Source organism: Ochotona curzoniae, unplaced genomic scaffold, assembly GCF_017591425.1.
Source record: "Ochotona curzoniae isolate NIBS_2020 unplaced genomic scaffold, NIBS_Ocur_1.0 contig_2321, whole genome shotgun sequence".
Classification (NCBI taxonomy): Eukaryota; Metazoa; Chordata; class Mammalia; order Lagomorpha; family Ochotonidae; genus Ochotona; species Ochotona curzoniae.
In genome coordinates this window covers 16,598,279-16,626,171 of record NW_024465421.1, presented here as the reverse complement: position 1 = coordinate 16,626,171, position 27,893 = coordinate 16,598,279, and the positions used below count along the sequence as shown (strand labels likewise).

Here is a 27,893-nt window from a genome sequence, read left to right as displayed (position 1 = left end):
GTGCAGAGGTCAAGTGGGGAGACAAGAAACCCAGGTTCACACTTTTCTAGCAACCTGGGCTCTCAGGAATCAACTATATCAACCCCTTCCCAGGGACCTGCTTATCGCCCCACCCTGAGATCCCACCCCATAGAGGTAGGGACCTCAAACTGGGGACCATGCACACTAGATCCTTTGGGGACCCTGCAGAGATGGAGTCACTGGCCAGCATTTCTCATCTCACTCCTAAAGGCTGGCTAGGCTGGTTCACAGGGAAGCTATTACCTCAGGGCTGTGCAAGGGCAGGGATCGGGCTGGAACATGGCATTGGATCTCTTGAGTGAGGCTTCTCCTGTCATTTCTGCTGGAAATGAAATTGAGTATACCCATATTTACTAAATTAAGTCCTTTTTATTGTCAAAATTTGCTTACAAATAGTTGCTCCAAAGCTAAAGCCCTTGGCAGGGACTCTCCGAACCATTCACTGCACGTAGTGTCAGCCAGCTTGAGAGCAGGGCCCTGCATGAGTAAGGCCACAGGAATGTCCGTTCATTAGTTAAACCAATAGCTATTGAGTGGCTAATAAGAGCCAGGCTTCAGAGTTCTTGCACTAATAGTCCTTAGAGTTTTTCAGGCCATTTATTTTAAGAAGGAAAAATAGAGTTTGCTATTTTAAAAATCAGATACTTCAGTAAGACAATGAATTTTGGTCATTGGTGTGATGAATTTGAGAGTTTTTTTTTTAGGAAGTGGAAATGATAAAGGCAGGCATTTTTCCTCATGATAAAGCTGGTATTAAATAAGCAATCATCAATATGTAACATTTAGCTAATTTATGGTAGTAGTGACATCTCTTTCCAAGAAATGGATACTTGGACTCTCTTGAAAGTAGATCATTAAGGAGAGCTGCTAAAACCTAGCAAAGCCTCCTGCCACTTTCTCTGCTAAGGTGTGACTCGCATTTGCATTTTGGTCCTTGTTGATTAAGGCTTAGATCATGAACTACCTTCCTTGTTGAGATGGCACTACCAGTGAAATGGGCCCGTCTTATCAGGGTGTAGCCTTTGCATCCTCTCATGTTGTGAGGAGTGGGAGAGAGGTGAGTGACAGGAGCGTGCTGGTCCCCGGCGCAGACCGGAGCAGGAGTAGCGATGCCCACCAAAGGGCCTGTGGGCAGAGACACCTCCTGCCAGCAGAGCTGGGCATGGCAGAGATGGGTGGGCGTGGCAGAGATGGGTGGCCTTGTAATGAAGACTAAACATCACGCCTCCATCAACAGGAGTTAGTATGAGCTAGACACAAAGAAAGCCTTCAAATTTTATGTGTTATTTTGGTGATTTTTGCAACAGTCTTGGACTTTTTTCTTGCCTCCCCCTCTAACCCCCTCAAAATTATTTCTGACCATTGTTCTGCCAGTCTTGCTATATTTAGGTTTAGCTGATCATTGCTGTTGAGGCAAAAGCTAAACAGTGAATCCCACAGAGGTAAAATTTTTTACCCTCTGGGCCTCGGGCAGGAGAGTGAATCTTTCAGTTCTGTTCTAGTGGACTTAAAAGTAAGTCACTCCCTCAACCTTGCGGTTTACATATTTACAGTCGTTGATCTCTTACTGATTTCACTGCCTTTTCCTGTAGTTTCCTTCAGCGTCGCAAGCAGTTCATGAATTCTTGAAGACGCCGCCTACTGCGGATCAGCCTTCCACCAGGTCCCCAGCTGCTGTCCTCCCCACAAACACTGTGTCCACAGTGAAGCCTGGCCCGACCCTGGTGAAGGTGGGTACCTGAGACGCGTGGGCTGTGTGCCTTGTGCCCTGACTCTAGAGCCCGTGAGTGTGCAAGATGGGGGAGTGTGGCTGAGCTGGCCGGGCTGCCTTCAGCCCAAAGCTGAATAAAACCACAGAAACCCTGGCTTTGCCGGGGCCTTCATGCTGGAAGCTGCCACCGTTTTGCAAATGATCCAGTGTCCTGTAGTCAGAAAAATAGTGCAAGACTTCATCTGTGAGGGTACTTGGAAAAGGAAGTGAAAAGATAAGTGTGATTTTGCTGCAAAAATTTTGTGAAAGCCTTGCATATTTCTTCCTATGATACATTTTTCATGAACGTTTTTAAAACACTTTATATGCAAGGATTTCAATATTTTTGCACTAAAATAATCTTTTAATGCCGTTACTCTCCTGTATGAGACTATGATGCGTAGAATCTTCAGACATTCTGTTTCAGAAGTCCCCAAGCCATGAAGATGGAGTGACAGATGGAGTCAGGCTGGGTAACACGAGCACAGCTCGTGGGCGGGAGAGGGTGGCATGGCTGGGGCCTTGCGCATACAGTAGCAGGTTCAGTGGTATTGCAGATATACTGTCTGCCAGGTTAAAGGCTTGACAGGTGCATGTATGTTTTTTTGATTTGGCTCATCTGGCTAGAGCCAGTTAGGTCTGTTGTTCCGATAAGTTTCAGACTTGTGGCACTGTTCTCTACATTTTCCTTGGTCAAAATAACTCAGAATAAATCTCCAAGAGATTAACATTTTTAATATACAGTGCATGTTTAAAGTTTTAAAAATTATATTTAGAGCTTCTAAATAAAGGGGGTGGCGGGAATAAACTGAAGAATGGTTTCATCATTCCCGAGGCGGCTTTTGCCGACAACAGCAGATCCCAGACCTCAGGCTTGTAGCGCTGAGAGAAGAGCAGAGAGCTGCCCAGGCGCTTCCTGCTTCCCTCGTGAAGGGAGCGGCCGGTTCGGCCCCAGCCTCCCAGCTTGCAGTCTGCTCTTGGCACCTTCTCAGCTGTTACTGCCCCTCCTGAAGGAAACGGCAGCTTGCACGTTAGCATTGCATCTCTGCAGCGGGCCTGTGCTCTCCAAGCAAGTCAGACGGGTCAGGTAGCTGAGTAGTGCTTCCTTCAGGACACAGAGGAATGCATTCAAGGAAGGAAAGCCACCTGCGTGACCAGGTCCAGGTCCAGGCAGGAAGTGGGCCTTAGGGAGCTCCACACTGGCCACCAGCCTCTCATCAGTGTTTGGGAAGCAAGGTTGTCAGCAGACAGGGCGGGGAAGAGGTGCTGAAAACAGAGGGAGGATTCAAGAGGAGGGAAGCAAATGGTCCAGAAAAATGGAGTAGGGTGGCCAGGCCATGCTGAAGAGCCCTTGAAATCAGGCCCTTAGCCTGAGACAAGCCCGCATGGTTCTGTTTTGCTCACGGTGCTCTCAGGTGTGTGAATATAGCACACCGTCGACCAGTGGCTCTCCACAGGGGCCATTTTCCCCTACCACAGGGCATCTGGCAAAGTCGGAAGACTTTGTTGTTGTTAGAGGGCACAGGATGGCACCTAGTGGGCAGAGGCCGGGAGGGCTGTTGTTCGTGCGACGCATGCGGGACAGCCACATGCAGGCACTGCCTCATTCAGAACGCCAGTGGAGCCACTGTTGAGAAACCTGAGACAAATAACTGGGTTAGGGTTGTGCCAGGTAAATCTGACAGAGGGCGGGCCGTGCACATGGGCAGACGTCAAGAAGGTCACAGGACGCTGTAATGATAGTAAGTTCTCTGGCCTCCCAGAAGCCAGGCAGGCGGGCTGGAGTGAATCGACACAGCAGGCCGTGGGTCAGGAAGTGAGAAGGTGCAGCCGCTGACAGCTGTAAGACCTGGGTGACGGCCACACTGCAAGTGGCTGAGGCAGAGAAAGGGATGTTTAAAGAAAACAAAGTGAAGGACCTGGGACCGGAACAAGTGGCAGAGCACAGCAGGGCAGCAGGAAGTGGGCGTGGCTGAGGAGCCCGAGAGGAGGCCAGGTCCGGGGCGGCCCTGAGAGCAAAAACCAAGTCCAGCACACTTTTGCTCTTTATAGCTCCTTGTTAAAGGTGTTGAAATCGGCTTCTAAGTAACACAGATGATGATTTTGTCCAGTGGCCTGCTGGTGTTGTATCACAGCTGGCTGGGACTGCCAGTTGCCATGGTGTAAATACCCCAGACCATCGTCAGTGTCACACCAGCCGTGTGACATCACTCAGTGAGAGCAGCCACTCCAGAAGGTGCACACGTGCGGCCGACAGGAGCCAGGTGACACGGCCATGAGAACCATGTCACAGCATCGTTCTTTCACAGTGGGAAGGGATGCATGATGTACAAGTGAAGGGAGAGAAGCATGCTTCTGAGAAACAGTGCCATGAGCTGTTAACACCCGCCGAGAACTCCCCGAAGGACATCGGCGCTGACTGTCCACTCTGCAGCGTTTGGTGGGTTTGGGGCTTGGGGTCGGTCTGATTTTTCTTTTTTTTTTTGCAATTTCCTCTATTAGATATGAACATACATAGAACAATCATATTAATAGTCCAATAGTTAGATTTTCATTTATTTCAGAGGTAGAGAGAGAAATTGCCCGTGTTCCGGTTCACCACCCCCACCTCTAGCAAATGCCTGCAACAGCTGGGCCAAGCCACACAAGAGCCAGGAGCCAGGAACTCGGTCTGAGTCTGCTGCGAGTGTGCGGTGTGTCAGCAGGAAGCTGAAGTCATGAGGCTGAGCAGGAGCCAAGCCCAGGCCTGGCACACACGAGGCGGGCATCCCAGGAGGCATCGGAACTGCTCGCCCTACTCGCTGCGTTTTCACTTAGCATTTCCCAGAGTGTTCCCAAAGTCAGCTTGGAAGTTAACTCCTGGGCTTTGTTTGAATGGCTTTTATCTGTAAGTGAGGCTATGAATACTTAAAAAGTGGAAAATTCTGTGACTTCAGTTGAGAATGAAATAACTCAAAAAGTCATCTGGTTCTTAATGCAGAGATGCGTGGTCTCAGTACCATTTTCAAAGGGAAAACGTGATTTCTTTTTCGGATTTTGAATCCGTGGTCACAGTTCTCTGTGTTAGCATTTCCTTGGAGATAGGTCTGTGCTGCTTTATTCTCACTGGAGGCATTTTTCTGTTTTTATACATTCTCTTGTAGGTTTGTTTAATGTTATGTGGTCAGTGAAATACACTTAGTCTTCCCCTGTTGTGTATTTGATAAACAGCTATTTGTCAGTAGGGGATAATACAGATGAGCACTCGGCACTGGCTGTATGCAGGAGACCCACAGTAACTGTGGGTTGCGTTGAAGTGCATCATGCAGGCCTGCATCTTGTCCCTGTCCCAAGGGGAACACCCACAGGGGAAGGAGCCTCGTGTCCATGGTGCTTGCAGTGTTTAGTGTCCCGCTCTGCAAAGGGTCCCTACCAGCTTGCAAGGTGCATTGTTTTTTAATTTCAAATTAAAAATAGATTTCATGTGGCAAAATATCTTAAAATGTTCTTTTTTTTTTATCTTGCTCAAAAATAGCAAAGCCACCCCAAGAATCCAAATGATAAACATCGTAGCAAAAAGTGCAAAGATCCCAAACCCCGGGTCAAGAAGTTAAAGTACCACCAGTACATTCCTCCGGATCAGAAAGGGGAGAAGAACGAGCCGCAGATGGACTCCAACTACGCCCGCCTGCTGCAGCAGCAGCAGCTGTTCCTGCAGCTGCAGATCCTGAGCCAGCAGCAGCAGCACTACAACTACCAGACCATCCTGCCCGCACCCATCAAGTACGGGGCGACGGGCGGGGCTGGGGAGCAGGTGGCCCCGGGTTGCTAAGGGTCACAGGTTGTGATTTGTGCCCCATGGTTATTTCCGTTCTGTGATCAAAGCTTACATAGCATCTGAAGTCCACAGAGAATGGTCTGCGTTTCAGTCCAGTAGTTTATGCTCCAACATAGGTTCTGAACCTACTCAACAAGCCAGAAATGGCTTTTTCATGGACACTAAGCTAGGAAAGGTGGCCAGTCAGCATGAGCTACGATGGGAGAAGCCTTAAGAGGGATAGACTTGGCATAAACCACAGACAAGAGGAGACCAGTGGGTGTGAGAACTGGCAGAGGTCAAAAGAACATAGCGGAAAAGGCACGATGCTTCTCGGCAGGGGCTTGGGGCCCTTCACAGCACAGGGACATGAGGGAGCCCAGGGGCCCCTGGCTCCTGACAACCACATGTGTGCATCTTCAGTGGTGTCACATCAGTGGCCCGAAATTGGCAACAGTGGGAGTGTTTATGCCATGGGAATTGGGAGCCCCTGCCAGCTGTGACATAATCACATAACTGGACGCTCGTTTTTAAACTTTCAAGTAAGGATTTCTGAAAAGGAACCATGTACTGGCTGTGGCGTCTTCTGACTCCCACTGTCCCCTCCAACCCGGACCCTGGCCTGCTGTCCATCCCTTGCGGTTCCTTGGCCACCCCCACTCCCTCTCACCTTCTCCGAGTGCTTTCAGCCTCACCCTCGGTCATTGCAACAGCCACGCCCTTCTGCTACTCCGGTGGCTGTCTCTGAACACGCCAGGCCCTCTCCCGGCCGCTCACTGGGTGACCCTAACCTGGATCCTGTCCTCGCCTGGAACTGCACTGCTGCTGTCGGGGCTTCTTGAGGCAGAGGTCAGCTGGTGCAAGAGGGATCCTGAGGCTGGGAAGGAAGAGACGGACCCTCCGTGTTTCAGAACAGTTATGTCTGGAGGAGAATAAGGAATAAAAGGGGCAGTTCTGATTTCTGATGTTGAATTCACCACAGGACTTGCATGATTAAGTTTAATTCTTTAAGAAAGGTGGCTTCTAGATACATAGTCCCAGCGTGCTTTTTCTGAGAAACAGGGGTAGAAATGCAGAGGGCCTGGCCTCCTCTCCCTCGTTCCCTCACTTTCAGTCACTTCCCAGGACGAAGTACTATTTGCATTTTGCACTTGAAAAGAAATGGTAGAACGAGGTACTTAACCGCATCATAACAAAATTCCGTGTGCTTTAGCCAGTTTATGACCATCTGATTTGTAGCAACTTTACTCCTGTTCCTACAGGTGTTCTTTTTTTAAGATTTATTTATTTTTATTACAAAGTCAAATCTACAAAGAGGAGGAGAGACAGAGAGGAAGAGCTTCCGTCCGATGATTCACTCCCCAAGTGAGCGCAATGGCCAATGTTATGCCGATCCGAAGCCAGGAGCCAGGAACTTCTTCCGGGTATCCCATACGGGTGCAGATTCCCAAAGCATTGACCGTCCTCGACTGCTTCCCCAGGCCACAAGCAGGGAACTGGATGGGAAGTGGAGCTGCCGGGATTAGAAATGGCACCCATATGGGATCCCGGCGCGTTCAAGGCGAGGACCTAGCTGCTAGGCCACGCTGCCGGGCCCCCTACAGGTGTTCTAAGCATATTCCTCCTAGATAACCTGTTTTCTAGGAATAGTAAAAAAAATCCAGGTTAAAAAAGCTTCTGTTTAAAAAAATAAACTCTTGCATATGAATGATCATTTTTTTTCCTGCAATTCAAACACCTTGAGGAAGATTAAACTTTTTAGTCATTCAGACTTCACTGTGAAGCCCTTACGTCTCAGACGTTGGAGCGAGGAGATGCAGAAGGAACGAGTTGTGCGGCACGTGTTTATTTAAGGGCGCGCGGGCCTGGGGGGGCTGTTGACATCGGAAGGGAAGCAGGGAAGCTGAGAACTGGAAGAGGATCAGAGGCAAACCGCCTCTGCCAAGCCACTTGGGGCGGCACGCAGGGCAGCAGCCTCCATGCCAACCTCTGCCATGGGCACCCGGATGGTGGTGCTGATAGCAACCATGGCGGCCAGGGCTCCTGGCCGACCACCACGGAGCAGCGTGCAGCTCTGTGCTCAGGCCACATTTGCCCCCCGCCTTCACCGGAGGCTAGGAGGAATTGGCTCTGTGGATGCCGCCCTCAGATTAGGAAACTGTTCAACTAACAATTCTACCGATGAGTTTTTGTCGATTTACCTATGACACAGTCCTTTTTTGCAATGAGAGAATTTGGCCGCGTGGAGCTGGCTTTGTGGCCACATGTGTTGATGTGAGGGTGGCCAGCTGGACAGCCACAACCCTGTCCTTGCGTCCCCTGCGGTCCCTGTGGTCGCCTCACATGCCTACCACTGCAACAGCCAGCAGCTGTGCATAAACACTCAGGACAAGAGGGGCGCTCTTCCTTCCCTGCTCTGTCCCACCATGCAAAAGCTGAACACGAGCATGCTGCAATGCCCAGATGATAAAAATGGAGATTTGTAAAGTATCATTTTTCTTCACAAAATTCCATTACAGGAAACTGAGTTTGGAAATCCTACAGTGCCCATCCAAGTGAGAGATTACCGACTCTTCATTCTTTGGTGCCATGGGAGGGGTGGAGGCCTGAAGAGCTGAGCTTTGTACCAGCCAGTGTGCCCACACCACCCGCCTCTGAGCAGCGGGGGGCCAGGCAGTGATCAGGCATCAGCTCGCCCCCTCCTATTTGGCCTGTTGAATTGAGGGAGAGCTAGGTAAACTGATTTCTCAGGTTGAATTAAGTATCAAATCCTAGGAGCAAATGCAGTGTTGTAGACTGCCAGCCAAAAAGACAGAATGAGTCAAGTCACTGTCTTAAATCTGTTCTGCAGCGATGCTGGCGGTACCCCGGGAGCAGGAGGCAGTACCGGGGAGCAGGAGGCAGTACCCCGGGAGCAGGAGGCAGTACCGGGGAGCAGGAGGCAGTACCCCGGGAGCAGGAGGCAGTACCGGGGAGCAGGAGGCAGTACCCCGGGAGCAGGAGGCAGTACCGGGGAGCAGGAGGCAGTACCCCGGGAGCAGGAGGCAGTACCCCGGGAGCAGGAGGCAGTACCCCGGGAGCAGGAGGCAGTACCCGGGAGCAGGAGGCAGTACCGGGGAGCAGGAGGCAGTACCCCGGGAGCAGGAGGCAGTACCGGGGAGCAGGAGGCAGTACCCGGGGAGCAGGAGGCAGTACCCGGAGAGCAGGAGGCAGTACCCCGGGAGCAGGAGGCAGTACCCCGGGAGCAGGAGGCAGTACCCCGGGAGCAGGAGGCAGTACCGGGGAGCAGGAGGCAGTACCCCGGGAGCAGGAGGCAGTACCCCGGGAGCAGGAGGCAGTACCCGGGGAGCAGGAGGCAGTACCCGGGGAGCAGGAGGCAGTACCGGGGAGCAGGAGGCAGTACCGGGGAGCAGGAGGCAGTACCCCGGGAGCAGGAGGCAGTACCGGGGAGCAGGAGGCAGTACCGGGGAGCAGGAGGCAGTACCCCGGGAGCAGGAGGCAGTACCCGGGGAGCAGGAGGCAGTACCCCGGGAGCAGGAGGCAGTACCCGGGAGCAGGAGGCAGTACCCGGGGAGCAGGAGGCAGTACCCGGGGAGCAGGAGGCAGTACCCGGGGAGCAGGAGGCAGTACCGGGGAGCAGGAGGCAGTACCCCGGGAGCAGGAGGCAGTACCCGGGGAGCAGGAGGCAGTACCCGGGGAGCAGGAGGCAGTACCCGGGGAGCAGGAGGCAGTACCCGGGGAGCAGGAGGCAGTACCCCGGGAGCAGGAGGCAGTACCCCGGGAGCAGGAGGCAGTACCCCGGGAGCAGGAGGCAGTACCCGGGAGCAGGAGGCAGTACCCGGGGAGCAGGAGGCAGTACCCCGGGAGCAGGAGGCAGTACCCGGGGAGCAGGAGGCAGTACCCCGGGAGCAGGAGGCAGTACCCCGGGAGCAGGAGGCAGTACCGGGGAGCAGGAGGCAGTACCGGGGAGCAGGAGGTTGCTCCTCACGTATGAGGAAGGCATTACACGCTGAACACAAACTGCAGTCACGTTAACCCATGGGGAGGACAGATCAGGAGACATCTAGAAGGCTCCTTGGGGAGCCAACACTGAAAGAAGATAACATTGGGGACCCAGTACAATAGCGTAATGGTTAAGGTCCTCACCTCTCCCTGCTTCTACCTGGGAATGGCAGTAGAGGACAGCCCAAAGCCTTGGGATCCTGCACCCACATGGGAGACCTGGAGGAAGCTCCTGGCTCCTGGCTCCTGGCTTCGGATTGGCTAAGCTTCAACTGTTGCGGCTGCTTAGGGAGTGAACCATCGGATGGAAAATCTTCCTCTGTCTCTCCTCCTCTCTGTATATCTGCCATTCCAATAAAAATAAATCTTTTTTTTTAAGATAACATTGAATACTAACTTAAAGAAAATGTTTTCATAAACTTAATATGCAATCTAAAAGTTGAATTTGTAGGTGGTAGGCGTGTGTGTTATTTAGCACTGTCAAGCAGCACTTCGGTTAGCCATGGTGTGCATTCTGGTTTTCTCATGTTGTTGGTGGTGTTGGTGTTGTTCACTGGAGTGGCTCTGAGGTCATGCAAGGCTGCTGATGCATGCGTGTGTTGCATTTTGCATTTTCATTGTTTCTGGTAACTAATGAGGTTCAGGCTTTGTTCAGTGGGTGGCCTTTGGAAAAACTTTTCTATGACGTACTTACAAAGACCCCCTCTCTATCCGCTGGGTTGGTTTTTTCATACTGACTTGTAAGGGGCTTTTGTTCTGTTCTGTCTTGTTTTGCTTTATCTGGGTTTGGACGCTTTGTTAGGAACGTGTATTGCAGATACTTTGTCGTGCTCTGTGGCTTGACTTTTCACTGTTAAATGTGTCCCTCTTACTCGGTGTTTGTTGAGTCCAGATTAAGAAACCTTTACCTGTCCAGAGGCTGTGAAAGTATTAGCCTAAGTTTTCTTCTAAAGATTGTATTTTTTTCTTGCTTGTGTTTAGGTTTTGGGGGATGGTGGGAAGGGAGGGTTCATTCACAGCCGTATTTTTATCTTTTTCCTGTCTAAATACCCACTTTGACCTGGCCCATTTAGTGGAAGGCTGAGCCTTTTCCCACCAGGTTACAGTATCAGCTTTTCAGTAACGTGAGGGCCTGTGCATGAAGAGGTCTGTTTCTGGAATCTCCAGTCTCTCCCTTGGCCAGTCAGTCCTGACAGGAGCACCACACCGTCTCCATCCCTGGCTTTGCATACCTGGAAGCAGGGTGGGGTGGGAGCTTGGGGGATGCCTGGTAGTGTAAACTTCCTGCATTGCTGTTCATCACAGACAGCACGGCCAGTTTGGCTCCTCTGCGCCATCACTTGGTGCCTAGAACGGCCTCGTCGTTTCTGCCCAACGAAAGCAGCCCCTCAAGGATGGCACTGGGATCTATTCTGACAACTTTGCAATCTCAAGTGTTACAACCATAACCATATTGTTCTCTTCACAATTTATTAAGTTGTACAAAGAAGTAATGTCAGATCCATAAATTATTTTATTGTAAACTCTAGTTTTTTTTTTCTTTTGAAGAAACGACAAAAATAACAACAGTGGGAATTCAGCCTTGAACAGTTCCACGTCAAACACCCCAAGACCGAACACATCTGCTCCTGCGAGAAAGCCAGGACCGCTGCCTTCCAGCCTGGATGACTTAAAGGTGAGGATGCCGAGGAGGGCCAGCTCACCCCCAGCACTGCCCGGCTCATCCAAGGTAGACACTCCACTGCACTGTCGGTGTTACCGCTTCTGCAGAGGTGCGTTCTGCTCCCTTTCCTGAGCTGCTTTTCAGATGAGCATCTGCTGAGCGTGCAGCCCGTGCGGGCACCAGCCAGCTTCGCTCCTCTCCAGAGGCTATGCTGCTGTTGCTGTTTCCCGCTCAATGCCAAGTGTGTGAGAAGCAGGAGAATGTCCTAGTGTAGAAGCTCAGCTCCAGGCCACTCTCTAGGTCTCTGTCCCAGTGCAGCTGTTTGCTCTGGTCAACGCCCTCTCTTAGTCTCCTTATCTGTAAAATATAAAAAAAAATAACAGTAGTGACAGGATCCCAGGGCCCCGTGGGCACTAGGGGTAAGAGCAGGGGATTCCCAGCCGTGTCTTACACATGGTCACTGTTCAGTAAGTGCAGCTGATGTCATTCCTGCTGCTAGTTCTTTAGACAGATCACCCTGCAAAACCCCTACTCTGTCACTTCTGTAGGTGCATGTGTGCATGTTAAAAACAAAAAGCAAACTGGCCCCCAGCCCCCTGTGTGCGGTAACACCTGGTCATCTGACAGAGACGTAAGTAACAGCACTGTTAGAAAAGCAGCTGAACAGTGTCCTCAGTTTAGCTTTTGATGATTTCAGACACCCACCACCAGCCATGGCCTGAAAATCAAATTCTGAGGTTCTAAATTCAGTGGCCTGGGTCCCATGATAAGCAGTTGTGCTCCATCCCACCATGGGCTGTGAATGTTCCCCGTGTCCAGGGTAGCTGTTAGCCAGCTGGTTCTTAGCACTCTTACACGCTACACACCCTGGGGCATTTGGTGGCCATCTTAGTCATTGGCTCGGCTATTTAAGTGATGCAGTGCTTATGGTCACAGTAAATTATTTTACTTCAAAATGACCACCAAGCACAATGAAGCTGGCCATTCAGCTCTGCCAAAGAGAAAACATAAAACCCGTAAGTATTCTCTCATGTGGCTGCAGGAAGAAGTGGGAATACAATACAGTATCTTGAAAGAGATCCCCCAGTTATATACCTGTGATAATTGTTACATCTCTTTCTGTGCCTTATTAATTATACTTTATCCTATGTTGAAGACCAAGGGAACACACATACACAATGCCCATGGTCTTCAAAATGCATATGATGAAAAAACTATGTGTGGATTTCAAAAAAAATTTTGCACCAAAAATAAGTTTACTTGTAGAGTGCTTTTTGGAGTGCTCTGTGGCTCCAGGCATCAAATAGGGACCTTTAGGCTTTGCTTCCCACCTCTTCTGTGTACCATAGACTACTGGGCATTACGGTGTACTGTAGAATATTGGGCATTACTGTGTACTGAAGACTTGTTCAAAGGTAACAGTACCCAAGGATCTGTCTCATTTGTGCCTCCAGGTATCAGAACTGAAGACAGAACTCAAATTAAGGGGTTTGCCGGTGTCAGGCACCAAACCAGACCTCATCGAACGCCTGAAGCCTTACCAGGAAGTAAACAGCAGTGGTCTGGCTGCTGCCAGTGTTGTGGCAGGGTCGTCAACACCCATCGTCGCTGGTAACGCAGAAGTCACCACAACCTTGCCAGTTACGGCACTGCAGAACACCGTGACCAGCACCGCCAGGTCAGCGTTCAAGGCAGAACAGCCATCTGCCGGAAGCAATCAAGTGGCACAGGCTGACGGGGTCCCCTCCCCGCTGCCCATCTCACCCTCACCCTCCGAACAGTCCAGCCTCAGCACCGACGACACCAGCATGGCCGACACCTTCCCCGAGATCATGGCCATCATGTCACCCTCGCAATTCCTGCGGTCCTCTCCCCTGAGGGTGGCCAACAGTGAGGCAAGCCTGAGCCCCGCCAGCAGCACCCTTCCCAGCCCAGAGCTGGATGCTGCCGAGAAGGACCGCAAGCTCCGGGAGAAGGAGGAGCAGATTGAGGAGCTCAAGAGGAAGCTGGAGCAGGAGCAGAAGCTCGTGGAAGTCCTGAAAATGCAGCTGGAGGCGGAAAAGCGCAGCCAGCAGCAGCAGCAGCAGCGGCCCCTGGAGCCCCAGCCTGGTGCCCCGGCTCCAAGTGGCCACAACTCGGACCAGAAAGCTGGCTGCATCAGCCCCTCCATCAAAGACGAGACCACACTCCCTGACTGCTCCAACTCAGGGGGCCAGGCCCTCATTGCCAAAAATGCAGTGGTCATCAAGCAGGAGGCCCCCGTGGGCCAGGCGGAGCAGCAGAGCATCGTGCCGCAGTTCTACGTGAGCTCGCAGGGCCAGACAGCACCTGCTGTGGTTGCCCAGTCCCAGGCTTTGCTCACTACCCAGACTGCTCAGCTACTGCTCCCCGTGTCCATCCAGGGTTCCAGCGTCACCTCCGTGCAGCTCCCAGTAGGCGGCCTCAAGCTCCAGGTCAGTGGGCAGCGCATCTTTTAACAGTTTGCCTTCCAGCACATGGGGGTCACAAGCTGCCCACGGTGGAACTGCCTGGGCAGTTTAGATATCCACAGGGGCGTCACGGGCACACATGGCATGGCTTTCAAAACACGGGTGTTACCCTGCTACATTACTATTCAACGATTTTAGAGAGAGGTCTTCCATCAGCTGGTCCACTCCCCAGCTGACTGCAAAAGCCAAGGCTGGACCAAGCTGAAGCCAGGAGCTTGGGAAGCCATCCAATCTCCCACATGGGTGTCTGGGTTCCAAGTCCTCTGGCCATTTGGCACTGCTTTCCCAGGCACAATAGCAGGGAACTGAATCCAAAGTGGAGCAGATGGGACCTGAACCGACACCCATCTGAGATGCTGCTGTTACAGACGAAGGCCCAGGTGATGTGGCCTGTTTCTGGGTAAGGCAGCCGAGGCCTGCTTCCTTGGAGGACAGAGCTGGTGTGTGTGCAGATGCCTCCACCAAGAAAGCTGTGACACAGACATAGCAGTGAGACTGGGGTCTGAGCTGTGCGTGAGGGGACTTCAGCAAGTTAATGGAAAATGAAATTTAAAGCTACATTTATTACCATGCAAAAGAAAATTGAAATCCATCCACAAAAAAATTCTTCAGAATGCTTCTACAAAATGTAAATTCTGGAAAACTACATGGATTTCATAATTTATTTGCACCAAAATATGCAAATGCAGGCCTCAGGGAATCAGAGCCCTAGCCTCACCCCAGAAACCTGCCAGGGCAGAAAGGAACCATCCTGAGCCCTGCCTGCTGGCTCTGGGCCTGTCCCGGCTCACCTAGAGAGGGCACTGTAAAGCTGAACATCTGCTTGATGTATTTAAAACAAAATTGCTGGGTCCAGATCTTCGAGTTGCTGTTCTAGGAAAGAGCCATGTTTTATCCTGGCCCTGTGGGCAAGCTGGCATATTACTGGCTCCACCAGAGAGTGCACCTGCTGGAGCTTGAAGGCCAGAACATGGGCTGTTAGGCCATGCAGTTCCTTGTCGCTACCTAGTGAATTCTGATATCTGCCGTATAGTGTGTATTGCTACTCTAGGCTCTTAGTATTTTGATTTCCTAATTTTCAAGTGAAAATCTCAGCCACCCCTGAGAATAACTGGCTTGTTGCCTCACTGTGCTTTAGAAGCATCAGGGCCAAGGTGCTTCTACATCTAAACTCTTGATTCCAAATCTGATTCTGACCGTTAGACTGATTTTTGATTATTGTTCCAGAGCGCCCCACAAGCAGGACTCCAGCCCCAGCCCCCCATAGCAACTGCTGCCCAGGTCCCTCCTGCCGCCTTGTCCCCAGGCCTCACCGTGCCACAGAAGCAAGACACTTTCCAGCAGCATGTGCTCACTCCGCCGCAGCAAGCCAGAAAGGTGGGTGCCCACACACTCAGCACCCCTGGGCCGCTTGCTGCTCCTCCCAGCAGCTGCTCTGCAGGCTCCCCAGATACCTGGGCTATGGAAAGAACTTTTTAGATCACAAAGGTGGCTTCACAGGCAACCCTTTTCCTTTCCAAGTAAATACAGAGTGAATTCAACGTGAGTATTCCCAAGAATGCTAATTTTGAAGTGAAATGTTTTTTCAAGTTAAACGTGTGTTGTTAAATAGCCCCTCGATCCAGCAGGTGGAGCTCTGCACACTCCTTGCCAGAAGAATGGGAGCCCCTTAACTAGGTGCAGCTGGTGTGAAATCTTGAGAATTATTTGTCCCCCAAGTTTTTAATCTTTAGCATAAGGGGTGTGCCTGTCTGTGTGCCTCAGGGGATTGTGAACGGTGGGGTTGGACCGCCTCAGCAGCCAGAGTCAGGGAGGAATGCCAGCTGTGTGTTAAGGAGCTGGGCAAAGCTCCGCAATTGGTTTAGTGTATTTCCTCATAAATGTTCACATCTTAAGATGGTTCCTTTAGTTTGAGGGAAGACAGGAAAAACAGTTTATTGACAGGATGAGGAGTCCTTACATGACATATATATTATCTATTTAAACATAAGGCGATTCCCAGGGAGTGTAACTCGGCATCCAGAGGATGTTCTCTTGGGAGGACATCTGCGAGAGCTTCGATATGATTGTGGGAACCTGAAAGGAAACACATTTCCCGTGAGCTGAGTTCATGGCTAGAAAAGGCTGTCGTCGGGGGCAGAGCAGAACTTTGTGCAGGTCCACAGGAAGGAGAGAGCTCCCCGCCTGATGATTGCTCAGAAGAGGGAGATTGGAAGTTAGCATGTGGTTGCAGTTCAAGGAACTGGAAAGTTGAGTGCAGCCACGGGTAGCAGAGAGGCGGCAGTGCTAAGAAGCCTTTACTGCCAACCAGTGACTAAGATTTCACCTCCTCTGCAGGAGAGCCCAGGAATGTCGTGGGGGATGGCTCAGACCTGTGCTTACCTCTAAGCTGAGGGTTCCTGGAGGGAGGGAAGCCTGTGGGACCTGGGGAGGGCGTCAGGGACGGCTGCCTGATGCGACGGGAGTGCCGAATAGGGAGGCAGAGGTGAGCACGGCGCCTTTCACCTTGGGTTGTAGACATGAGGAACGAAGCCGAGTGGGGAACCTGGGGGAGTGAGAGGAAGAAGGAAAGTTGGATTTGGAGCATCTGAGAGTTGCTATGTTGGGGAGGACTTGGGAGTGAGGGTGGAGGCCAGTGCAGGATGTTCAGCTGCCACTTGAGAACCGTGAGGAGCAGCATGCACCATCTGTGCGGCCTTCACAGACAAGCTCCTAAAAAGGGACCAGTCATACCGGAAATACCTATGGGCAAGCAAACCAGGGCCTGCCGGCTGGTGTGGTAAGAAACACCCCTGGCTTCCATAGCACCTGCATGGTTGTCTGCAGAAAACACTGCTCACTGCAGCTTTAAGACAGGGCTCCCTTCACTAGGAAAAGCACAAGAGCTGACTCACAGAAGTGCTTCTTCACAACAGGTTTTCACCAACGCGGCCCCAAACACAGCGCTTCCATATCAGAGACAGCAGGCGCCCGCCGCGCAGCCGCCCTTCGTCAGTGCCCCCACTCCCCTGCAGCCCAGAAACGCTCCGCCTCCATCCTTGCAGAATGGGCCACCCCCGCCCACCAAGGTAACCCCCACTCACTTGGGCTGGAGGCCTGGAGGGCGGCGTGGCAGTGGTGATGGGAGAGATGCTGACAGCACGTGCTGGGCGGTGCTGGCAGGCTGCGCTGTCCTGGTGCCTACTGTGCCTTCCGTGCTTTGGCTGTCACGGGCAGGTCAGCGAGGGCAGGGACGCTCACTGCCCAGCTCACCCGGCTCCCCTTCTGTTTGCTGCAGCCCAGCTCACCCCCTCCACCCCAGCAGTTTGTCGTCCAGCACTCTCTTTTCGGGAGCCCAGTCACCACCAAAGCCCCTCCCCGCTATGAGGAGGCCATCAAGCAGACCCGCAACACCCACTCAGCCCTGCCAGAGGTGAGTGAGCGAGCTTGGAGCCCCACATGCGTCCTCTGCCCATCCCAGATCCATGGTTTAAGGCTGACTCGCCTCCCTTTCTCCAAAACTTGCTATTTGTCTTGTAAATTGTCCTCAGGGCTAGGGATGGGTCATCTTAGGGATGGGTGTAAGGTGACCAGGGCCCATGTTTTATACTGGTCCCTCTTTCCTAAATCTGCCATTTGTCAGGCCAGCTGCAGACTGACACTTCGTTCTGGTGGATATGCATGACTGCCCCCACAGGCCAGCCTTGCAAGTGACTGCTTACAGATGAACACATGTCACTTCCCAGGTGACCTCCTGGCTCTCCAGCTTTGATGATGCCCATGCGCCACAGGCAGGGGACTGACTGCCTCTCTGAGCCGGCCTGGTCACACTGCTAAACCCCAGGTAGCTGCAGCTCCTCCAAGGCTTGGAGACAGAGCTCCTGTCAGTCACGTCTGACCACAGCACCTGTCATCCACTGCCCTAAATATCCCTCTTAGTCTCTCCGGCTCTCAGCCTCCTTGCCACGCTTCCAGCTAGCTCACCTCCAAGGAAGGGCCCCAGGCTCAGGGAGGATGCTCCAGTCCCTCATGGGTGCTGCCAAGTGGAAGAGATGGAGCAGGTCTTAGCCCACTGTTTGTCATTTGCTACCGCAGCATTGTACCAGATGACTGCTAAGGGATGTGGGGCCAAGGACTCAGCACTTTTTGCAGCTGGCAGCAAAGCAAGGCTTCCTAGTTTGACCTGCTCCGTTGTCTTAGGGACAGGGTGCACAGGATGACCAGCAATGCCCAGAGAGAGCAAAGCTAGTATATGCTTCCTGTATGCATTTTCCTGCTGGGGAAAGACAGCTCTCCCAGCTGTAAAATGCCCGTCAGACTCAAGGGCTCCTAGCTCAGACGGAAAAGACAGCTTCTAGAAATAGGGTGAGCCATCTGAGTAAGAATGGGCAGATGGTGTGCTGGAGGCCACTGCCCCTCCCGACGGTCCCTTCTGAAGGGGCATTGGTTACCTCCATGGGGAGCACAGGTGAGCCAAACACCAGGAGCTTAACTGCAGTTAGAAAACACCAAAATGACACTCACCCATGCAACACTGCGGGGTCACGAATGCTGCCCACTGAATCCAACAGCTCTGTCTTCTGCCTCGTTTTTAACATAGGTCTGGGCTCATGGTCTAACACAGAGGGTACTTATGAGACACCACATCCTGGGAATGTTTGTTTCCTGCAGGGGTCCCAGCAGGGAGCTACCTAGAAAGTGGAATGGCCGACACTCACTCAAGCCAACATGCATATGGGAAGGAGGCAGTAGTTTAACCCATTGTACTGTGACCCTGAAGGAATTTTTAGGAAGTAAACAGAGCCTGGGCCCTATCATCCAAAAGTTTAACATAGATAGAACAGTCAAAGGGGAAAGAGACTGGGATGAATAAATAGGTATGAAAGAATGGCCAAAAATTCCATAGATTATAAGACAAATTTACAGCTTGGAGGTGCTCAGTAAGCACCTTGCAGGCTAACTAGAAGGCCCAGCTACCACACAATCATTATTAAAAGGCAAGGTTAAAGACAAGCAATAAACATGGGCAAAAGACCGCCTGAGTAGTGTCAACTGTGGAAATAAGGGGAGGTGTGACTGTGTTTTGAAGTTGTAAGGGAGATAGTTCATCAACCAGCATTCTGCATTAGGAGTGAAAGTGAGGGGAAGGCATTTTCTTACTGCAGAGGAGACCCTTGGACACTCACATCTCCTCTCACAGTACCTCATTCTGAGTCCTGCTAATGTGCACCCTGGGTGTGAGAAGTAATGGCTCAAGTGACTGGGCCCTTCCACCCTCGTGGGAGATCCTAACAGATTGGCCTGATCCAGCCTCAGCTGCTGCAGGCATTAAGAGAAGTCTATCCCTTCATGCATGTATGTCTCTTTCAAATAAAGGAAAATTAAAAATTATTTTATTCAGCTATTAAAAAAAACAAAATGCAGTTCTTTGTGGCTAAATGGGCACAACTGGAAACTATAATGCTAAGGGAAATGAGTGAATCCCAAAAGATTAGATACCACATGTTTGCCTTGATTTAACCTGTAATTTTTGTATGGTTGTTTGTTATTTTTTGAACCTGTCATTGATACTGTCTCAACCCAGAGGTTTCGAAGAATGGAACTTGCATTATTTTTAACATATTGTTTACCCAATACTATGTCAATTAATTCCATAATGTTGTATATTGATATTGAGGCCTTGTTGGGGCTTTTAACTGACCGGATCTTTACTCTGTTAGACCTATCTTCAGACCATAGAAGGTCTCCCCAAGAGGCCACTGAACTTATCTGGACAATAAGACGCTGAACTTCATGCTAGGCATGTGTTTGCAAGCAATGAATCTCAACTGAACTTGAACTATGGTTATGCAACAAGGTGGAGGAATCCACCATGGAGGGAGGGGTATGGGAGGGGTGGGGGGAATCCCCAGCGCCTATAAAACTGTACTACATAATACAATGTAAGCAACAATAAAAAAAAATAAATAAATTAAAAAAAAATAGGTAGAAAGAAAGGGAAAGTAGGGAAGGAAGAGGACAGGTGGAGACTGCAGACAGGAGAGAGGGTGTGGTGGCAGCTGTTGTTATGCTCCTAAATCTGTATCATAAAGTATGTGAAATGCATTTGCTTTATATGAATCAATAAAACTGATTTAAAAAAAAAAAAAAAAGAAAAAACCCTGTGGAGCCCATATTGAGGCCTAGCACGTGAAGCTTGCAGTTGTGACACCAGCATCCCGTATCTGTGCTCCTCAGGGTCCCTGCCCAGCTCCCTGCTGATGCATGTGGGAAAGCGGACAGGGACCCAGACACTTGGAGCCCTGTCACTCACCCGGGAGGCTGGCTGGCGTCCCTCGCTAGCATGAGTAAAACAGTTGGCAGATCTTTCTCCCTCTGACACTCTTACCTTTCAAATAAAGAATGGAAGAGGACCCAGTGAATCTTTTCTATGCAGTGGTACAGCAGTAAGTTTAAGTAACTGCTAAAAAAAATTTAGGAATGTGCACGTTATTATAAGATTCAAGAATATAATGATAGCTCCAAGTTTAAGACAGTAAGGAATGAACCAAAAATGACAATAACAAATAAAATGGTAAACCCAAACCTACCATTAATTACTGAACATTCTGGCCACCTAGGGACAAGAACTTAGGCTCTGCCTCAGCAGCTGCCACCGACTTGCCAGTCAGGTCAATAAGCCACGCTTATTCTCCATGGCCATTCTCCAGCCAATCCTTGAGTTTAGCGTAGCCCAACTAATGTCCTGACCAAACCATTCTGATTTCCTAGCCCACAGAGAGCGGGACACTGGGTTTGGGGACATGTTTTCAGTACAGTGATAGATAGCTGACACATGCATCCACGAAAAGCATGTCCAGTACAAAGACCTGGAGTGGAAGTAGACGCCGAGGTCACATCCACACTGCCAGCAGCAAGCGTAAGATCCTGATATCTAAGAAGATGCTCAGCATCACTGGTCGTTGAGCAAATGAAGACTACAGTGCAGCACCACTACACCCCAAAGACTGCGGAACCACTCCCCATACAATATGTGGTGAGACTGTAGAATACCTGGAGACCCACAGCTCCCAGGGGTGCACGGAGATGTACAGTCCTTGTTGAAGAGTTTGGGACTGTCTCTATGTCAGGCGCACACCTGCCCTGTGGACCTGTTCATTCCATTCCCAAGTGTACCCAAGAGAAAAAGAAGCTCAGGTCTTTACAGAACAGTGACTTTTGTAACATCAGAATCCTCAGAACCAAAACATCCATCCAAAAATGGATAAGCTGTGGCATTTCCACACAATGGAATACTACTAAGCAATAAAGAGGAATGAGCTATTCTAAGATGTTCCTGTAACGTCAATAGGCCTCCAAACAAGTAGGCTGAGAGGAGCCAGAGTATACCCTGTGTGACTCCACTGACATCAGAGTAATCCACAGTGAAAGAGCTGGGGGGAGGAGGCGGCAGGAGGGAGGGGCATGTTCGTCACTGCGGTCGGTGATTTCCCAGGAGAATGGCAGCGTCAGAACTTACCAAATGGTAGACGTAAAACATGCAGCCTTTTGTGCATCTGGTATGATCATCTTCATGCATGCACGCCTCAATGCAAGCGAGTAGAACTAGGTGCTCCCGGCAGCGTGACGCTTCCAGGCTGGTAGGACAGCAAGCTGACTTCTGTCTCCTTGCTCGCAGGTTCCCAGCGCCCACAGTCAGCAGATGGATGACCTCTTTGACATCCTCATTAAAAGCGGAGGTAGGTCTCACGGCCCAGCTCCAGCGGGCACCAGCGGACACCAGCTCGCAGCTCTGCCAGACACCGGAGAAGCTGCATTAGAACCACCTGCCACAAAGGGAGGCCACGCATCTGATTCCGCTTAGGATGACAGCTTGGCATTACATTTATCTGTAGCCAACTAAGCACTGCCAGATAGTAGAACAGAGCCATGTTCTAAATCCACGTGGAAAACCTCCAAGTGCCATGACGGGCTGAAGACAGTCCCGTCGTGTCTGAGCCTGGGCTCTGATCACACTACCAAAATTGAAAGGCGGTGAATGAAGGAGCACCTTTTTCCTGTCATATAAAGAAGGATGTTTTAGTCACAGAAAAGTCAGACATCTCCACCTCAGCTGACATGTCTTTACAAAGCATTATAAAATTGGTACTTGAAAAAAATGCAAAGGCTATCTAGCATTATTTTTAAGTATTCTTAAATTACCCCATGTAAGACATTTTATTTGAATGTTTTTAATTGCACTTGAATTTCTCCATTCAGAGCAAGTACTATTTTGTATGGACTTTGGTACTCTAGTGATAATGTTTGGCCTAACATGGAGAAATCTTGATATCTGACTATAGTCATTACATGCAAATAGCATTTTTGAAATTGGTCTTACAGAGTTATCTACGCCCATGACTATCTAGACTACAGAAATTTTACAAACAGACGTATCTGGGGGCCAGCTCCCTGGCATACTGTGCTGAGCTTCTGCCTGTGCTGCTGGCTTCCCATCCAGGCACTGCTTCACAGGCTGGCTGCTCCATTTGTGACCAAGCTCCCTCCTTTTGTGCAGTGGAGTACAGCCCAAGTTCCCGGGGGCCCTACTCCCATGTGGGAAACTTGGAAAAGTTCCAGGGTCCTGGCTGCAGACCAGCCAGCTCCGGCCACTGCAGCCGTTTGGGGACTGAGTCAGTGGCTGCAAGAGCTCTCTGTCCTTCCCTCTGCAATCTGCCTTGATCTCTGTTGAAAGTCTTTCTCACACACATACACACACACAATTTGTGACTTTAAGAAAAAGGGAGACATCTCCACACACTGACTTCAATGTTTCTACCAAAATCTGGTAAAGATAAGATCATCATCTTAAAGATTTATTTTATTTATTTATTTAAGAAGGGAGGTTTATCTGCTGCTTCCAGGTCCCATGGGGGTGCAGGGTCCAGGCATTTGAGCCATGTTTTGCTGTCCCATGCATATCATCAGAGAGCTGGATCAAAAATGGAGTGGCTGATTCTCCCACATGGAATTCTGGAGTCTTAGGCAGTGGCTTAACATGCCATGCTGCGAGGCCAGCTCCAAAGACCAGATTTTTAAGTGGTTAATAAGAATTATTTCCATTATCTAAACTTGGAGATTCAGAAATAACTGCAAATGGTCATAAAGAGAAAATTTGCTTTTGACAAAATAACTGTTGGGGGATATTAGTTCATCTTTTTTGTATAGATATATCAATAAAAATGAAGACCAAGGTTGAAATTCTCAATTCAAAACTAGTAACTTAGATTGTGTTTAAAGCTTCCAACACAATCCCAGAGATGACTATAAATAATAAAAAGGAGGGCCTGGCGCGATAGCATAGTTGTTAAAGTCCTCACCTTGCACATGCCGGGATCCCATATGGTCGCCGGTTCTAATCCCAGAGGCCCTGCTTCCCATCCAGCTCCCTGCTTGTGGCCTGGGAAAGCAGTCAAGGACAGCTCAAAGCCTTGGGACCCTGCACCCACATGGGAGACCCAGAAGAACCCCTGGCTTCAGAATGGCTCTGTTCTAGCCATTGTGGTCACTTGGGGAGTGAACCATCGGATGGAAGATCTTCCTCTCCTCCTCTCTGTATATCTGCCTTTCCAGTAAAAGTAAATAAATCTTTAAAAATAACAATAATAAAAAGGAACAAACTGCCTTTAAAATACATGCAATACATAGTTAATACATTTATGGAAATCAAAACGTAAGTCTTTCTCTCTTACCTACTTATGCTTGATGATGGAGCTCTAAGTGCGATCTTAATCATCATTCCTAATTACATGCATATGGAGGAAACCAGCTGTATCACAGAGTGAAGCGGCCACTTCATTCCGTGTGTGCCCGGGGGACGTCAGCACCTCTGGCAGACGATCCAGCAACTTGCACTTCTGACAGGGAGTAACAGAATTGATGCCTAATTAGATGCTTGCCAAATCTGCAAGCTTTAAGCTCAGAAAGTGAAACAAGCATGTGATCACGTGCCAGGACAAGGCAGAGCGCCCTGTGAGTTTTCTGTCCGAACTCTGAACTTTACACAGAACTTACACAGCTGCCTTGGGCAGAGTTCCAACTACAGTGATTAGAAAGTCGATCTGTCCCAGCCTCAAGGCTGCCCTTGGTATCTCTACACAGACCCAGGGTCCGCATGCTGACACACATCTTGTGTGAGTGCAGGGTCTTGGAATCGCTGAGGCCCAGGCCCATCTTAAAGTCCTAAATGACAAAGAACAGGGACTGAAGAGAAAAGAGTCTTGAGACCACACATTCCTGTCTGGCGGGGTATAGCTGCTTTGGTGTTAATAAAAAGAACTCAAAGCTTTACCGAAATACAATAAACCCACCTGTTAAACGTCCCCTAAACACTATCCAGGATCGTCCCTGCCCAGTATTCCAGTAGCATGCAATGATAGCTAGTTAACGAAAATGTTTCAGAGGTCACTATTAACACAGTAATTCCTTCAATTTGCAGAGATTTCTCTCCCTATCAAAGAGGAGCCCTCTCCTATTTCCAAAATGAGACCAGTGACCGCCAGCATCACCACCATGCCCGTCAACACAGCAGTGTCCCGGCCACCGCCCCAGGTCCAGATGGCGCCCCCTGTTGCCCTGGAGCCCCTGAACAGCTTAGAGAACCAACTAGAAGCTTTCCTGGACGGAACTTTACCCTCACCCAGTGACATTGCTCCACTACAAAGCAACGGTGAAGACCGAGAGCCCTTCTCCCTGATCGAGGGCCTCCCCACGGACCTGCTGAGCCACCCGAGTGTCCTGGACCACTCACATTCACCCATGGAGACTTCTGAGAGCCAGTTTGCAGCGGGCACCCCCTGCCTGTCTCTCGACCTCTCGGACTCCACCTTAGACAACATGGAATGGTTGGACATCACCATGCCCAGCACATCCTCGGGGCCAAGTATGTTCTCTGCTGACTTTCTCGACCCACAAGACCTCCCGTTGCCGTGGGACTAATGCCACAGGGTTCTTGTCTTGGGGTTCGCCAGGTTTTAGAACACAAGGAAGAGTAACAGGTCAGCTTCTAGAGATAGAGCCATAGTTGCATTATTGCAATTAAAATACATTGTCACAGAACAAAGAGATGGAAGGTGATAGCCTGGAAACCAAGTGTGAAAACCTTTCATTGCGTCCGCGGTGAATTTCCACAATGCAGTGTAGCGTGGGGCCTTCTGCAACACTAGACAGAGAAGATGCAGCCGCTTCTCGAGCCTTCCACGCTGCAGGATCACCGCACCAGGATTCTACACGCGGCCACTTGCAAGACTCAGTCAGGCAGACAGCTACACTCCAAACCCAAGGCCAGTGTGAGGGAGGTGCCGGGGCCGCAGGTGCGCTTCCTGGGGCCACAGCAGGGCTCAGCAGCCACAGAGGGCGCTGGCCGGCTCCGGGACGGCCTCTAGCTAAGGACTTTGGGTTCCATTCAGAAACCTGTGTAGTTTTTTGTGTTGTAGTTAATTTTGTGATTTTTGGAATCGTTTTATACTTAGATTTCCAAAGTTAAGCTTAAATGGGAGAGCTTTCCTTTATAATCCGTAGATGTCTACAGAATCCTGACAGAGGCACTGCACTGCACAGCGTCCAGGCGCCGACAGCCCTGAGGCCGGGGGCCGCCCTCCGGGGCTTGGGTTGCATTCGCTCTGTCCACTGGACAGTCTCGTGGACATTCTGACGTCATCCCTACAGCCGACACGGGGGTAAGGAAATGGGTACCCAGGGGTCTTCCTTGTTCTTACTAACCCAGCTCTCTCAAGAGAACTTGAGCCACATGTATTTGTGTGTGTGAAGAATTGCTGACTTTCAGGTAACCAGATCCATCTCAAAGAACCGGGGTAAGGCTTTGGCACAAAATGTCATTCTGAGCCAGAGCGTGAGCAGGGTGGGAGGTGAGGGGACAGTCCTTCGAGAGCCGAGGACAGCCCCGGGACGCGCACGGTCCCTGCCCCAGTAAGGCTGGCTGTCCTCCCTGCCCCAACCCCTGGCCAGCACTTCACAGGCTCCCAACTGGACGGCAGTCTGTCAAGCCGAACAGTAGAAAACTGGAGGTTTTACTTTTTCTTTTTTAATATATGGGGGGGGGGGGAGTTATTATATATTTGTTGAGTAGTTTAAGAATTTCCTAACTGCCAACTCACAGCATTTCCAAAATCTAGTCAGTTAAATATGATAATATGTCATTATCTGCACAGAAAACTGAGCTCTAGCAGAGTGTCCTGTCATAGTACTGTGCTACCATGCTCTCCTCTTCACCCCATGTGACCCCGAGGTCACTCCCTGGCGGACAGTCCCCAGCGGCCTGCCGGAGACACCTGACTCACTCTGTAGAAAGGACGTGGGGATCGCTTGGCGGCAGGCAGCCTGGTCTGCGCATGCGTCCCGCCTCTGCTTCATGCTCTGTTGGGGGCTCCTTCAGGGGACCTACATGTGGAGGAGGCAGAAGCTCCCACACCCCGTGGTGCCCACCTTGTGTGGGTCACGGCGAGTCACGCAACACACAGGGTGCGGTTGCTCTGTCGACCAAATCCTCCCCTCCCACCCATCCCTGAGCAAGCCCAGTGAGCTGGCCACGGGAGCACGGTCAACTCTGTCTCCTCCATAGGCCGACCCCTTCCTCAGGTCAGCTCTTGGCTGGGGCTTGTGGCTCTGTACTGGGTCTCTGAGCATCCTCTCCATCAATGTCAGTGGGATGGGAGGCGGCCTCAGCCCGCCTAGTGCTGTCCCCTCCTGCCCGGTACCTTGCATTGCCGTAATCCTGACTTGTGTACGTGGGTTCTCTGCTCCTCTGGCACAGTGGAATCAGCCTTTCCTCCCTGCGGGACATGGGTGTGGCTCATCTTCTGGAATAGGACGAGAGGCCGTGTCCCAGCCAAGCTCCCTTCCCCCAAGGTGTGGGCGTGTGGTGCATGTCAGCAGAGCACCTGTCAGGGCCCTCCTTGGCAGGCATTGGTGGTGTATGTTCCCTGAGACACGCAGTCCACTGGGTGGTGCTCACCGCATGTGTGCGCAGCTGTGTTCTGAGTTTGTGGAGTTTCTTGCTTGGATACTACTGGTGTTTCATAGGGATCTTCTTGTGATCCTAGAGAGATCTCCTTTAACTGCCTTTTCTCAAACCCACATGGCTCTGTGATCTGCAGACAGACACTCCTGGACTTGTCAGAACTGCTAGGCCACCAGCAGTAGAGACAGACCCAGGCGGGCAAGGTCATGGCCACCAGATGGTGCCCACACAGACCAGTTCCTCATTTTATCACTAAAGGTGCCCCAGAGCATTAGGGGCGGAAGCAGACCATAGGAGTTGAGCTCCAGCAAGGTCCCTGCGAGGATCGGCATGCCCTCGCACAGAGCTGTGAGCTCTGGGCTGCCGCTCACGTGGGGAGCATGGCAGTCTTTGTAGAGCAAGGTCAAGAACAGCTGTTCAGTACCTGCCAGCCGGGCCACACGGCTCAGTGTAGCCCAATCCTACTTGCTGTCACTTACACACAAATGGCGAGTGCTGGCAACAGACACCAAACACCCATCGTCCCCCTCCCTGGAGGGTCACAGTGAGTCCAGAACTAGCGAAGTAACTGGAAGGTGAGGGTTCTCAAGGACCAGGGCTCCTGAGCACACACGTGTGCCGGCAGGGCAGCCCCTCCAGCCCCAGAGCTGCAGTTCCCTCCCTGTGGGATTCCACCCAGAACTGGAAAACAACTGGGAGCACACGTGCTTTGTCTGGGAGTCCCACCTTGACTCGCTCCTCCCCACCTTCCTGGCCGCACTGCGTGTCTCAGGTAACAGCCTGGCGCTGAGCGGGCCCGTGGCTGTCACCACTCACCTGCCCCTCCTGTCCAAGGAGACGCCCTGTCGCGACGATCTTCTGTCCGCACTCGGGTTTTAGGCCTGTAATTCAAAAAGCTGCACATGTTTACAAAAAGAGCTCTTACCCTCCACACACTGCTCTGTGAATCCTGATGGAGAAATGTCACAGTTCTGTGACAACAGAATGGCCATCTCAGATCCCAAGGTGCTGTCCAGGGTCAACTAGAGGCCGTGACGGGAGCCGCCGCCACAGCCGCAGGTGGAACAGAGCTTGGTGCCAACCCCTGGGACGGAGCTTTCACCAAGGGTAGAGAAATCCCTACAACTCAAACAGTTACCTCTGCGTGATGCTGTAAGGGCAGGAAGAGGAAGCAT

At 51.0% G+C, this 27,893-nt stretch overlaps 1 protein-coding gene across 2 annotated transcripts in view; it reads left to right on the top strand.

Annotated features, from left to right (window-relative positions):
• The window catches only part of MRTFB (myocardin related transcription factor B), a 208,470-nt gene extending 182,564 nt beyond the window's left edge, over positions 1-25,906 (top strand). For both annotated transcript variants that reach the window (XM_040973302.1, XM_040973303.1), the window contains 9 exons: positions 1,614-1,751; positions 5,286-5,533; positions 11,118-11,244; positions 12,687-13,685; positions 14,949-15,098; positions 16,637-16,789; positions 16,999-17,133; positions 21,379-21,439; positions 24,178-25,906. In XM_040973302.1, coding sequence (XP_040829236.1) covers positions 1,614-1,751; positions 5,286-5,533; positions 11,118-11,244; positions 12,687-13,685; positions 14,949-15,098; positions 16,637-16,789; positions 16,999-17,133; positions 21,379-21,439; positions 24,178-24,677 — 2,511 coding nt within the window. In that variant the 3' untranslated portion in view covers positions 24,678-25,906. The remainder of the gene's footprint in view (positions 1-1,613; positions 1,752-5,285; positions 5,534-11,117; positions 11,245-12,686; positions 13,686-14,948; positions 15,099-16,636; positions 16,790-16,998; positions 17,134-21,378; positions 21,440-24,177) is intronic.
• The last annotated feature ends 1,987 nt before the right edge of the window (positions 25,907-27,893 follow it).